Here is a 14,277-nt window from a genome sequence, read left to right as displayed (position 1 = left end):
ATGTGACTACAGATTTAAACCCAAAACTCTTAATGCCGATTTCAATTATCAATGTATAAATGTGTCTTAAACTTTAATAACTTGGATTGGAAGCTCCTTCAGACTATGACAATATTTTGTGAGAGAATAAATAGTAAACGATGATGATGATGATGATGATGATGAAGAACTAGTGTTAAAACTTTGAAGAAGTGGAAACTTGTTAGATACACTCAAGTTGATGGTTAGGAGGGAGGGAGGCATGAATAAAAGGACAGGCGAAAATGGACATGTTTATTGATGGCAGTGAGGATTATCATGATTGAAATAGAGGAGCCAAATTGGAGATCATCTGAAGGATGATTTGGTGTGAGGCATGTAGGTATGCAGAGCCTTAAAATCTCAGGTTGGGAAGTTCAGACCTTTCTTGATAAAAAAGGGGAATATATGTGAACCTTTCTTTTTTAAAGGTAGATTAATGGGACATTGATGTATAGCATATAACAACAAACTAATAATGAGATAGTTGTAGTTACCTGGGCAAGAGTTGGATGGTAGCAATAAGAATGAGGTTGCAGGGGGCGCATGTCTCAGATCTGTACAGGACTTAGTAACTCTGTGATAGGCAAAGGAAAAGAAAAGGTGCAGCTGCTCAAGCACTCAAGCATGAGGGAATGAGTACCACACTAAAATAATTAATATTAACTTCAGTTTTTATCCCTTATTTAGTGTAGCATCAGTCTGTTACTTAGTTTATATGAAGCACATACTCCACCAACAACTTTGGGTAAGAGGTGTTTTGTGTTTGAAAAAGAACATAGCCAAATATAAAGTATAAATCTAGATTAGGTCTTGGTTTGAAAAAACAAAAAACAGTTGTAATAAAGGACATTATTCACAATTGAGGAAATTTAAGGATGGTCTAGATAATAGATTTTATAGAATTAAATATTATTTAATTTTCTTGGTATGGTAAAGATACTGTGGTTATATAGGATGTCTTTACTCTTAGGAGATGAATGCTAAAATAGTTAGGGGTGAAGTATTTTGATTTTTATGCATTTTTCAAATAATACGGTAAAAATATGTGTGTGTCTAAGTAATATTGACAGTAGTGTTGGGGTGCCTGGCTGGGTGGCTCAGTCAGTTGGGTGACTGACTCTTGATTTCAGCTCAGGTCATGATCTCAGGATTGTGAGATCGATCAAGCCCTGTGTCATGATCTGAGCTGAGTCTGGAGCCTGCTTGGAATTCCCTTTTTCTCTTCTCTCTCTGCCCCTCCTCCGTTTGAGCCTGTGTGCTCTCGCTCTCTCTCAAATAAACTTTAAAAAAAAAAAAAAAAGGTAGTGTTGAGGTGGAGTGTATAGAGTATGTGAATTTTTTTTTTTTAATTTTTTTAAATGTTTACTTTTGAAGGAGAGAGAGCATGAGCAGGGAAGGGGCAGAGAGAGAGAGACAGGGAGAATCAGAATCAGAAGCAGGCTCCAGGCTGTGAGTTGTTAACACAGAGCCCGATATGGGGCTCGAACCCACGAGTCATGAGATCATGCATGACCTGAACTGAAGTCAGTCGCTCAACTGACTGAGCCACCCAAGCACCCTGAGTATGTGAAATTTTTCATAATATTTCCCTGAAAATTTGGAGGAAGATGGAACAGAGCAGATATTTAACTACATAGTCAGGACAAGGAGGGGCAAAAAATTTTTTAGAGTTTTTTTTTTTTTTTAATGTTTATTTTTGAGTGAGAGAGTGCATGTGCGCTCAAGTGGTAGAAGGGCAGAGAGAGAGGGAGACACCAAATTACAAGCAGGCTCCACACTCTGAGTTGTTTGTGCAGAGCCCATCATGGGGCTTGCACCCACAAACTGAAATCACGCATGACCTGAGCCAAAGGCTGACACTCAACCGACTGAGCCACCAAGGCACCTCAGAAAAATGTTTTTTTAATTTTTTTTATTGGTTTCTTTTTTTAACGTTTTATTTTTATTTTTGAGACAGAGAGAGACAGAGCGTGAATGGGGGAGGGTCAGAGAGAGAAGGAGACACAGAATCTGAAACAGGCTCCAGGCTCTGAGCTGTTAGCACAGAGCCTGACGCGGGGCTCGAACTCAGACCGCGCGATCATGACCTGAGCCGAAGTCGGACGCTCAACCGACTGAGCCACCCAGGTGCCCTGGTTTATTTCTTGAGAGAGAGAGAGCAGAGGAGGGTCAGAGAAAGAGGGAGACAGAATCCCAAGAGGCTCTGTGATCAGTGCGCAGAGCCCAATGTGGGGCTCGAACTCACAAACCGTGAGATCATGACCTGAGCTGAAATCAAGAGTCGGGTGCTTACCGACTGAGCCACCCAGGCACCCCCTGGAAAAATTTTTTTAATGAGAGTAAAAGTGAAGTTTTTATTTTTTTAATTTTTTATTATTTTAATTCCAGTATATTTAACATACAGTGTGATATTAGTTTGAGGTATACAATATAGTGATTGAGCAGTTCCACATATTACTGAGCTCATCATGATAAGTGTACTAAAAGTGAAGTTTTTAGGAGCACCTGGGTGGCTCAGTTGGTTAAGTATCTGACTTAGGCTCAGGTCATGATCTCGAGGTTTGTGAGTTTGAGCCCCGCGTTAGGGGCAGAACCCGCCTGAAGCCTGCTTCAGATTGGAGTTGCAGGATAGAGGTTTTTTTTTTTTTTTTTTTTTAATATAATTTATTGTCAAATTGGCTAACATACAGTGTGTAAAGTGTGCTTTTGGTTTTTGGGGGTAGATTCCCGTGGTTCATCTACATACAACACCCAGTGCTCATCCCAACAAGTGCCCATCACCCATTTTCCTCTCTCCCCTGGGGTAGAGAATTTTTAAGATGAATTTTGGCAAATGTCAAAAGTCTGCAAACGGTGAGAGTTTGGAATACATCAATATTTGTCAATATTTGTGGCATTAATTTAGATTGTATGACATTTGAAAGATAATCTCTTCTCATTCTTAGCCATTTATTTGTTTTGTTATAGGTTCGTATTCAAGAGACCCAAGCTGAGCTTCCTCGAGGGAGTATCCCCCGAAGTTTAGAAGTGATCTTGAGAGCTGAAGCTGTGGAGTCAGCTCAAGCTGGTGACAAGTGTGACTTTACAGGAACATTGATTGTTGTGCCTGATGTCTCTAAGCTTAGCATACCAGGTCAGTAATCTTTAGCTCACATTTAACAATTCTCATTACCTAAACTGCAGAACATTTAGCTTCTCGAATCTTTCTTTTCTTATTTTTGGCTACCAATCAGAGGGTGAAAGGAAGTATAAGAATAGAGACAAATTAATTTTGCTACAAAAAGCACTGCTCTGAAAAATTTCAAAGCCTAAATGAAATCTTTGGATTTATAGGTTTTGTTTTTTTAAGCAATTTTGATTCTCAGCACTTTTGGTATTTGAGCTGTAAAACAAACTATCATTCATTCTTTCAGGAGCACGTGCTGAAACTAATTCCCGTGTAAGTGGTGTTGATGGATATGAAACGGAAGGCATTCGAGGACTCCGGGCTCTTGGTGTTAGGGACCTTTCATACAGGCTGGTCTTTCTTGCCTGCTGTGTTGCACCCACCAACCCAAGGGTGAGTCTTACAATGGCAAGATGGAGAAAGACCTCCCCTGGGGCTGCCACAGTATAGGCTTCTGAAACTACTGAATTATCTAGTCACTGTTAAAGGGGAGCAGGGTGGTTTGGTTTTTTAGTTTTATTTATTTATTAAATTTATTTCTCTTGAGAGAGAACACACACATGCATGCACACACATGAACTGGGGAGGAGCAGAGAGAGAATCCCAAGCAGGCTCTGCATGGTCAGTGTGGAGCCCGACTCAGGGCTCAAACCCATGAACCGTGAGATCATGTCCTGTGCCAAAATCAAGAGTCAGACACTTAACCCACTGAGCCACCCAGGCACCCCATGATTCTTTAGTTTTAAAACCAGATTTTTTCATGTTTTTCTCATCTTGAGGAAAAGTCTTTTTGTTTTCATGTTTAAGAGCTCTGTGCTTTAAGAGCATTGATATGAATTACCTATGGGATAATTTTGTTTTAACTTGCTCTTTGTGTGGATTCCTGGTATTATAGTTCTGTAGAACTTGATTCTATGTCCTGAGTGGGAAAACAGTGAGAAAAAGTTTGGAAACTAGTACAGCATTGCAAGAGGGGTGAATATAATATTCTCTTACTTCATTTTCATCTTCATATCAGTGATTAACATTTTATTATGGCTTATCTTGTGAGCATTCCGATTCATTTAGATAACAGTACAAAACAGTGGTAGCTTTTTTGTTTATAATTCATTGGACAAATGACAAACTCATCAATATCTTGATTAACTTAGGCCTTAATAATATGGGGATTTTTTCTGCAAACCTTTATAGTCAACAGATCTGAAGTTGACCTCCCAGGCTATTTTTGTTTGTAGTGAAGCTCTTTCATTTTACTTTGACTGTTTCCATGCAAGTATTTTTCCTTTCTCCACCTCTCAGTTTGGAGGAAAAGAGCTCCGAGATGAGGAACAGACGGCTGAGAGCATTAAGAACCAAATGACAGTGAAGGAGTGGGAGAAAGTGTTTGAAATGAGTCAGGATAAAAATCTATACCACAATCTCTGTACCAGCCTGTTCCCTACTATTCATGGTAAGAGTGCCTTCCATTTGTCACATAAACTTGAAATCAAAATGATGATTAAAAAGCAGCAATAACTACTGTATGTTTAACTCTACTGGAATTTAAATTTTTTTTAAAAACAGCAATAAGTGATTTCTTACAGCACATAAATCAGATCAAAAGGTTTTTTTGGTAGACTTACAAGGGATATTAAAAAGTCATCTACAAAAGGACAAATGATTCCACTTAAAATGAGGTGCCTAGAATAGGCAAGTTCATAAAGACACAAAGTAGAAAGAGGTTACCTGTTGGGGGAGGATATTGGGGAGTTAGTGTTTCATGGATAAAGTTTCTGTTGGGGATGATGACAAGTTCTAGAAATGGATAAGGGTGGTGGTTATAAAACATAGTGGGTGTACTTCATTCCACTGAATTACACACTTAAAAAATTATTGGAATGGTAAATTTTGTGTATGTATGTTTTAGCATGATTTTTAAAAAAGAATAAAAGGTCATTTAGGCTTCTTTTTCTGGCTTTAGGGCAGAAATGTATTTAAGTATATTCCAAAATACTAGATTAATATCCTGATTTTTGTTTGTTTAATTTTTGAGGAGATTTCATGATGTTTCTTGGTTACATGTACTATGTCTGTACCTTTGGTGGTTTCTTTGTGTTTTTTTGGCTCTTGGTTGTTAATTGTTCACCATCATTTAATTCCCTTTATATGTTGAAAGATATGACTAAATTAAAAAAATTTTTGTTTTTAATGTTTATTTTTGAGAGACAGAGACACAGAGTCGAGTAGGGGAGGGGCAGAGAGAGAGGGAGACAGAGAATCTGAAGTGGCTCTAGGCTCTGAGCTGCCAGCACAGAACCCGATGCAGAGCTTGAACTCACAAACTGTGAGATCATGACCTGAGCCAAAGTCGGCCGCTAAACTGACTGAGCCACCCAGGCATCCCAGGGTATGACTAATTTTTAAGCTTCGTGCTTTACCCATGTTTTTTCCATCCTTTCATACTGAATTGGAGTTAGGGCAGGAACTAACTTTAAAAGTTAGTTAAGATAAAGATAAAAGATAAAAGATAAAAGATAAAGATAAAAGATTATGGGTATTTGTCTTAGGTATATATTTTTAACTATTTAAAAGTAACCTTTTTTTTTCTATCTAAATATTTGACCAATGAAATTGAACTGATACCCTCTATGTTAATAATCCTCTATGGATTTTAGAGTGTCCTCCCTTAATTGAGTAGGTGTCAAAATTTCTATTTAGCTCCACTCCCCCCCCCCCCAGAAGTTAATCTATTTTTGCATTACAAATTACCCCAAAAGTTAGTGGCTTCAAAAAAGAAACAGTATCTCATACAGTCTATGGGTCAGTTAGGTGGTTCTGGTTGAGTGTTTCTGGCTCAGTCTTTCCTAAGGATACAGCTAAGACATCAGCTAGGGCTGTAGTCATCTGAAAACTTGACTGAAAGATCCACTTAGAAGGTCTTACCTATTAGTGCTAGTTGTTAACTGGAAACTATAATTCCTTGCCAAATGAATCTCTTCCACGGGGCTGTTTGTTCTCACCACGCAGCAGCTGGCTTCTTCCAGAGTGTGCATCGAGGGCAAAGCAGGGAGGAAGTAGGATGCTTCTCTGGGGGCGCCTGGACAGCTCAGTCAATTGAACGTCTGACTTTGGCTCAGGTCATGATCTTGCGGTTCATGAGTTCGAGCCCTGCTTCAGATTCTTTGTGTCCTTCTCTGCCTGTCTCTGTCTCTCTCTCAAAAATAAATAAACATTTAAAACAGAAAAATGCTTTTCGGGACCTAGTATCAGAAGTTGCACACCTTCACTTCACTATATGCTATTTTTCTAGAAACAAGTTATTAAGTCCAGCCACTCCTAAGGAAAGGAGAAGTAAGCTCCATTTTCAAATGAGAAGCATCAAAGAATTTGTGGACTATTTAAAAACCACAACACCTCCTAACACACTTGTTTCATAGACCATAAGTCAGAGTTTTATTTGTGGAATGGATTTTTTCTGCCTTTAAAGGGTGGTTTGTGTAAATGTGCCAGCACTTTGTTGATAGAATTCACAAAAAGTCGTAATAATTAGCACACAAAAAATGGGTCTTTTAACCCATTTTTCTGAAGCACTTTTCTGCAGATCCAGGTTTTTTACTATACATTTCCTTCTTATATTGGAGTCCTAAATGGCTTGTAGAAGTGGCCATAAATCACATTCAGCATCTTATCTGACCCATAGCAGTCCAGTTAGCATGTATTTATATTCAGCACTGTTCAGTGTTGGTGATACAAAAGAAGTAAATCATGGACCATTTCCTCAAACTCTTGATAGAATAGCAAGACCTGCCATTAGAAAGATCTAGCAAGTGCAGTGACCCAGCAATTGCACTACTAGGTATTGTATTCATCCAAGGGATACAGGTGTGCTGTTTCAAAGGGACACATGCACTCCCATGTTTATAGCAGCACTATCGACAATAGCCAAAGTATGGAAAGAGCCCAAATGTCCATCGATGGATGAATGGATAAAGAAGATGTAGTGTATATGTATATACAATGGAGTATTACTCGGCAATCAAAACGAATGAAATCTTGCCATTTGCAACTATGTGGATGGAACTGGAGGGTATTATGCTAAGTGAAATTAGAGAAAGACAAAAATCATGATTTCACTCATGAGGACTTGAAGAGACAAAACAGATGAACATAAGGGAAGGGAAGCAAAAATAATATAAAAACAGGGAGGGGGACAAAACAGAAGAGACTCTTAAATATGGAGAACAAACAGAGGGTTACTGGAGGGGTATGGGAGGTGGGATGGGCTAAATGGGTAAGGGGCAAGATCTAGCAAGTGCAGTGTGCTGTGGTGGACATAGTTTATGGAGAGAGTTATTTGAGAAGTACTACATCAGGAAAGACTGTAGGAAGTAGGACTTGCAAACAAACAAGGGCTCTTGGGATGGTGGCGGGCATAAGCATCTGTGACATCTTTGGTACAGAGACATTGGACAGTGGTTAGGTGGCTTTGAATTCATAAAGCGAGAACCAAGGTTAGAAGCCATAATATTTTTAGTTCATCTTAGGCTTTACTTCAGCTCTTTTCTGCTCTTTCGGTTGGTAAACCTGTAATTTGTTATGAAATTGTTTAATCTCATGTTGAAAAATACCTTGTGTTTTTGTTTTAGGCAACGATGAAGTAAAACGGGGTGTCCTCCTGATGCTCTTTGGTGGTGTTCCAAAGACAACAGGGGAAGGAACCTCCCTTCGAGGAGACATAAATGTTTGCATTGTTGGTGACCCAAGTACAGCTAAGAGCCAGTTTCTCAAGTAAGTGTTTGCCTATTTAGAATAGGGAAAAGTTGCCTGTAATTTTAATTCTATTTAGAATTCTTGTAATTCTGGGGCGCCTGGGTGGCGCAGTCGGTTAAGCGTCCGACTTCAGCCAGGTCACGATCTCGCGGTCCGTGAGTTCGAGCCCCGCGTCAGGCTCTGGGCTGATGGCTCAGAGCCTGGAGCCTGTTTCCGATCCTGTGTCTCCCTCTCTCTCTGCCCCTCGCCCGTTCATGCTCTGTCTCTCTCTGTCCCAAAAATAAATAAACGTTGGGAAAAAAAAAAAAAAGAATTCTTTTAATTCTAAGTCTTTAGATACATGAATATGTATTTTCACGGTTATAAATCACAGCTTACGTATTTTTAATTTACTGTAAATATTTTTCCATGTTTCTTTATTTTCACAGTTCTCTATTGTTGGTGTACTGCAACTTAGAAAATTATTTTCCTAGTTTGCTTCATTTAACAATTATGGATATTAATACCATGAACGTCATGATTTATATAAATTTTTTATTTTGTTTGTTTCCTTTGTGAAAATCCCTAGACATAGGATTGTTGAGACTAAGAATACAAACATCTTTAAGGTTCTTAAATAGGACACGCTTTCCAATAGCAGTGCAACAAGGATAGACACGTTATGCTAACCGTATCAGCATGTGTACTGCTTTAGCAATTTTTGCTTATTTTTAGAAGCTACAGCAAATACTTGCTTACTTTCAAACTTTTAAGAAACTTAGAGGTCAAAATAATACCAAACCAGTTTTGAAACACCTGGTGTGTTCTTGGTGCTGCATATATGTATATGCATTCTCTTATCCTAGCAGCACCCAGACAGGCATGTGATATTATCCTCTTTTTTCAGGGAGGCAAACAGAAGTTCTCTGAAACTTAATAAATCACCCAACTTCTCATAGCTAACAAGTGACTTCTGAGCCATGAGTATTAGAACTTAGATGTATGTGACTGTAAAGCATGTGCTCTTCATACTGTTATCAAGCTGCTTTTCCTTTATTTATTTCAGTAATTTGTCTAGAACATAGACCATTTTTAGTTTGGGATTTTATAACTAAGTATTTTCTTCATGTGTATCAAGGACTAGGCTCTAGATTTGAAAATAATAGTCTTATGTTAAAAGGGATTCTTTTCATTTCCTCTGCTCCCATCTCCTCTCCACCACCATAAAAAGATGTGCTACAATGTTGCTGCTGGTAACAGAATTGTATTATACATGATTATCTTAGACAGAAATAGCCTTTATATCTAGTGGGTTTTTTTAGTATCTTTATTGCAATATAATTTCCATATCATAAAATTTGCCCTTTTAAAGTGTACAATTCAGTGGTTTTAGTATATTCACAGAGTTGTATGACCATTACTAAACTAAGTTTACAACATTTTCATTACCCAAAAAGAAATCTTATATCCACTAGCAGTCAGTCTTCATTCTCCTCCCTAGGCATAGGCAATCACTAATCTGCTTTAGTGTCTCTATCTGGACATTTCCTGTAAATGGAATCATATACTGTGTGATTCATTGTGACTGGCTGCTTCTGCCTAGCATAATGTTTTCAAGGTTTAGCCATGTTGGAGCATGCCAATACTTAATTTCCTTTTATTGCCTAATGTTCTATCATATGTATGTACCACATTTAATTATCTGTTTATCAGTTAATGGGCATTTGGATTGTTTCTACTTTGGCTTTTATAAGCCAATGCTGCTATATGTAAGTTTTCACCTTTTTTTATTGCAAAATGTGCATCACATTGGCCATTCTTAAACATTTTTACTTGTACATTTCAGTGGCATTAAGTACATTCAAGTTGTGCAGTCATCACTACCATCCATCTGTAGAACTCTTTCATCTCCCAAACTGAAAATCTGTTTGCATTGAACAGTAATTCCACATTTACCCCCTTTCCCAGCCCCTAGCAACCCACCATTTTTTTTTAAAGTTTGTTTATTTATTGAGAGAGAGAGAGAGAGAGAGGGCACGCGCACGTGTGTGCATCCAAGTGGGGGAGGGGCAGAGAAAAAAGGAGAGCGAGAATCCCAAACAGGCTCCTCGATGTCAGCACAAAGCCTGATGTGGGACTCAAACCCACGAACCATGAGATCATGACCTGAGCTAAAATTGAGTCAGACACTCAACCAGCTGAGCCACCCAGGCACCCCATCATTCTACTTTCTGTCTCTAAATTTGATTATTCTAGGTCCCTCATACATGGAATCATACAGTATTTGTCCTTTTGTGACTGGTTTATTTCACTGAGCATAATATTCAGGGGTCACCCGTGTTGTAGAATGTCTTAGAATTTCCTTCCTTTTTAAGACTGAATAATAATAATTTATTGATGTATTTATCACCTTTTGTTGTTTCCACCTCTGGGCTATTGTGAATAATGCTGCTATGAACATTGATGTGCAACTAACTGTTCAAGTCCCTGCTTGTAATTCTTGGGGATAATTTTAGTTCTGAAAATTTAGGTCCTTGATCCATTTTGAGTTAGTTTTTATACATAGTGTGAGACAGGGGTTCAACTTTATTCTTTTGCATGTGGATATCCAGGTATTTGAACGCCAAGACTATTCTTATGCCTTATTGAAATGTTTTGGGACCCTTGTTGAAAATCAGTTGACTATAAATATGAGGGTTTATTTCTAGACTCACAATTATATTTCATAATCTCTATGTCTCTCTTTAGGCCAATACCACACTATCTTGACTACTGTAGTTTTGTAGTAAGTTCTAAAATCAGAAAGTGTGGGGTGCCTGAGTGGCTCAGTCAGTGAAGTGTCCAACTTCACCTCAGGGCATGATCTCACAGGTTTGTGAGTTCTGTGCTGTCAGCACAAAGCCTGTTTCAGATCCTCTGTTCCGCCCCCCCAACCCCTTCTTTGCCCCTCCCCTGCTCACATGCATTCTCTCTCTCTCTCTCTCAAAAATAAAAGTAAAAATAAACATTAAAAAAAATAAAATCAGGAAGTATGAGGGCTGCCTGGCTGTCTCAGTCATTTGAGTTTCCAACTCTTGATTTTGACTCAGGTTATGATCTCAGAGTCATGGTATCGAGCCCCACGTTGGAGCTCCATGCTCAATGAAGAATCTGCTTAGGATTCTCCCTCTCTCCCTCTGCCCCTCTCCCTTGCTCACATGCACATGTTCTCTCTTTCTCTCTCTCTCTCTCTCTCTCTCTCTCTCTCTCTCAAAAATAAATAAATAATAAAAATCAGGAAGTGTGAGTCCTCCAACTAATTGTTCTTTTTCAGATTGTTTTGGCTATTCTGGGTGCCTTGAGTTTTAGGATCGAGAATTTTAGGATCAGCTTTGTGAGTTTCTACAAAGAAGCTAGTTGTGACATTAATAGAGATTTCATTAAACTGTAGATCAATTTGAGGTAAATTATCTTTATAACAATATTAAGTCTTCTCATCCATAAACATCGGATGTCTTTCCATTTATTTAGGTTTTAATTTTTTTGAACAGTGTTTTTTAGTTTTCATGGTATAAGCTTGTGCTTTTCTTGTTAAGTTTGTTCATAAGTATTTTATTCTTTTTGATGCTATCGTAAATGGAAAACTATTTTCTTATTTTCATTTTTGGGTTGTTCACTATAAGTGTATAGAAATACAATAGACTGTTGATCTCTTATCTTTCAGCCTTGCAAGAACTCATTCTGTTTTAGTAGATTCCCTAGGATTTTGTATCTTCAAGCTCATGTTATCTGCAAATAGTGATAGTTGTTCTTCCTTTTAAATCTAGGTGCCCTTTTTTCTTTCCCAGTTGCCCTGGCTAGACCTTTCAGTATAATGTTGAATAGATATGGCAAGAGTGAACATCTGTGTCTTGTTCTAGATTTTAGAGAGAAAGCATTCACCTTTGACCAAGTATGATGTTAGCTGTGGGTTTTCAGAGATACCCTTTTTAAGTTGTGGGAAATTCTCTTCTATTTCTAGTTTGTTGAGTTTTTATAATGAAAGGGTATTAGATTTTGTCACATGCTTTTTCTGCTTCTGTCAAGATAGTTCTTTATTCTGTTGATATGGCATATTACTGATTTTAGGTATTAAACCAGCCTTGCATTTTTGGAATAAGTCTCACATCTAGTTTTGTCTTTTTTTGTTTCTTAAGTGCAGAGCCTTCGAATAGATCATTGTTGCCAAAATGTTTACTGTTTATTATTAAAGGCTTCCTTTAAAATGGTGTTTTTGTCATGTATGAACTTCATTTTCCAATTTGATAGGAATGGATTTAAATTGATTAAAAAGGCCAAAGGAGATAAGGCGTTCTGTTTAGTCTGTGATATATGTCTTTATGAATTGTTTATGCTAATGTCTTTCTCAAATGTTAAGAAATAATAAATTCTTGATTGACATAAACCCTGTCAGGTGACATTTCTAGAAAGGATGCTTTGTAGTATGTATTAATGAATATGATAACCTTGAACAGGCATGTGGAGGAGTTCAGCCCCAGAGCTGTCTACACCAGTGGCAAAGCATCCAGTGCTGCTGGCTTAACAGCAGCTGTTGTGAGAGATGAAGAATCTCATGAATTTGTCATTGAAGCTGGAGCTTTGATGCTGGCCGATAATGTAAGGACATTTTATACTTTTGGATATAAAGAAATCAGAATAGCCCCTACCCTATCATTAAATGCCTGTAAGTTTCTATTAAGAAAATAGCCTTTAAAAAAGCTATTTTTAGGGTGCCTGGGTGGCTCAGTCGGTTTAGGGTCCAACTCTTGATTTCAACTCACATCATTATCTCACAGTTTGTGGGATCAAGCCCTGCACTGGGCTCTGGGCTGACAGTGTGGAGCCTGCTTGGGATTCTCTTCTCCCTTTCTCTCTCTCTCTGCCCCTCCCCTCACATGCATGGGCTCTCTCAAAATAAACTTTTAAAAAGCCATTTTTAGTAAATCAGTTTTATTAATCTAGAATTTCATTGATCTTTTCCTCATTAATCACTTTCTGAGCTTCTCTAGAATGTGTTGCCTGCCCTGAGCATGTGTGTTTGCTGTGATTAGTAATTCCCAGCATTTTTTCCTTTCCAGACAGTGACATCTCTATGAGTATGTTTGTTGCCTTTTACATGTATTTGACATAGATCTGTTAGATCTGTGAAGGCATATAAGGTGTAGATACACATTTGTAATTGCAACTTTACCCTTCATTTCCTCAGCCTAAAATCAGTGCTGAGGGGACCCAGAATATTTGACCTAGAGGTTTACACAAGATTTTGGTGTTGAATAAAAATGCAATAAGTAACTGTAGGGTTTTTTTTTTGTTTTGTTTTTTTAAGTTTATTTATTGAGAGAGAGGAAAAAAACACGAGTTGAGGAGGGGCAGAGAGGGAGAAAGAAAGAATCCTAATAGTGTGGAGCCCAGTGTGGGGCTCAAGCTTAAAAAAACGGGAGATCATGACCTACGCCAAAATCAAGACTTGGACACTCAACCAACTGAGCTTCCCAGGCACCCCAGTAACTATGTTTTTAATCTTGCTCGTAGTTTAAAATGGGTCAAAGTATATGATTCCTTCTAACTCTGTAATCTGTTGAACTATCCTACTCTAGGAGAGGAAATTAAGATTGCTTACTTACTGGGGCACCTGGGTGACTCATTCAGTTGAGTGTCCAACTCTTGACTTCGGGTCAAGTCATGATCCCAGGGTCAGGGGATTGAGCCCCTCTTCAGGCTCTGTGCTGAGTATGGAGCCCGCTTAAGATTCTCTCTCTCTCCCTTTGCTCCTCTCCCTGCTCATGTTTTAAAAATTTTGTTTAAAAAAAGTTGCTTACTTACCTATTTTAGAGTTGTTTAGAGAATGGAAAGGTTTCTGGTAACAAACTTAAATTTATACTTGCCATTTCAAGTATATCTTGCCATTTCAAGACATCTCAAAGGCAGTTTCTTATGCTAGATTTGTTTGGTTACAAGGGTGTATGTTGTATTGATGAATTTGATAAGATGGATGTGCGGGATCAAGTTGCTATTCACGAAGCTATGGAACAGCAGACCATCTCCATCACTAAAGCAGGAGTGAAGGTATGTGTGTCCACCTCTGTTCTGCTGCATCATGCCTTAGCCTTAAATATTAGTGTAGTTCTAGAGATGTTCACTAGAATAAAATGCATTATTCAACATGAAATGCTGATTGTTGAAATGGGACACATAGCCCTGAGGATTATTAATCCAAATTATAGGTGCTTTTTTAGGGTACTTTGAAAATGTTTTACTATCACAGAAAGTAGAGGAAGTACTGATGAAATTTTTAGCATTTTACTCCTCAAATTTTCCACAAAGCTTCTATTTTCTTTGACAGT

At 38.2% G+C, this 14,277-nt stretch overlaps 1 protein-coding gene across 1 annotated transcript in view; it reads left to right on the top strand.

Annotated features, from left to right (window-relative positions):
- Positions 1-14,277, top strand: part of MCM6 (minichromosome maintenance complex component 6) — a 39,044-nt gene that overhangs the window by 9,926 nt on the left and 14,841 nt on the right. The window contains exons 5-10 of the mRNA XM_027055872.2: positions 2,989-3,154; positions 3,435-3,580; positions 4,487-4,637; positions 7,813-7,954; positions 12,409-12,550; positions 13,892-13,999. Coding sequence (XP_026911673.1) covers positions 2,989-3,154; positions 3,435-3,580; positions 4,487-4,637; positions 7,813-7,954; positions 12,409-12,550; positions 13,892-13,999 — 855 coding nt within the window. The remainder of the gene's footprint in view (positions 1-2,988; positions 3,155-3,434; positions 3,581-4,486; positions 4,638-7,812; positions 7,955-12,408; positions 12,551-13,891; positions 14,000-14,277) is intronic.

Source organism: Acinonyx jubatus, chromosome C1 (genome assembly GCF_027475565.1).
Source record: "Acinonyx jubatus isolate Ajub_Pintada_27869175 chromosome C1, VMU_Ajub_asm_v1.0, whole genome shotgun sequence".
Lineage (NCBI taxonomy): Eukaryota > Metazoa > Chordata > Mammalia > Carnivora > Felidae > Acinonyx > Acinonyx jubatus.
Note: the sequence above shows the minus strand (reverse complement) of the source record. Positions and strands in the feature narration are given on the sequence as shown.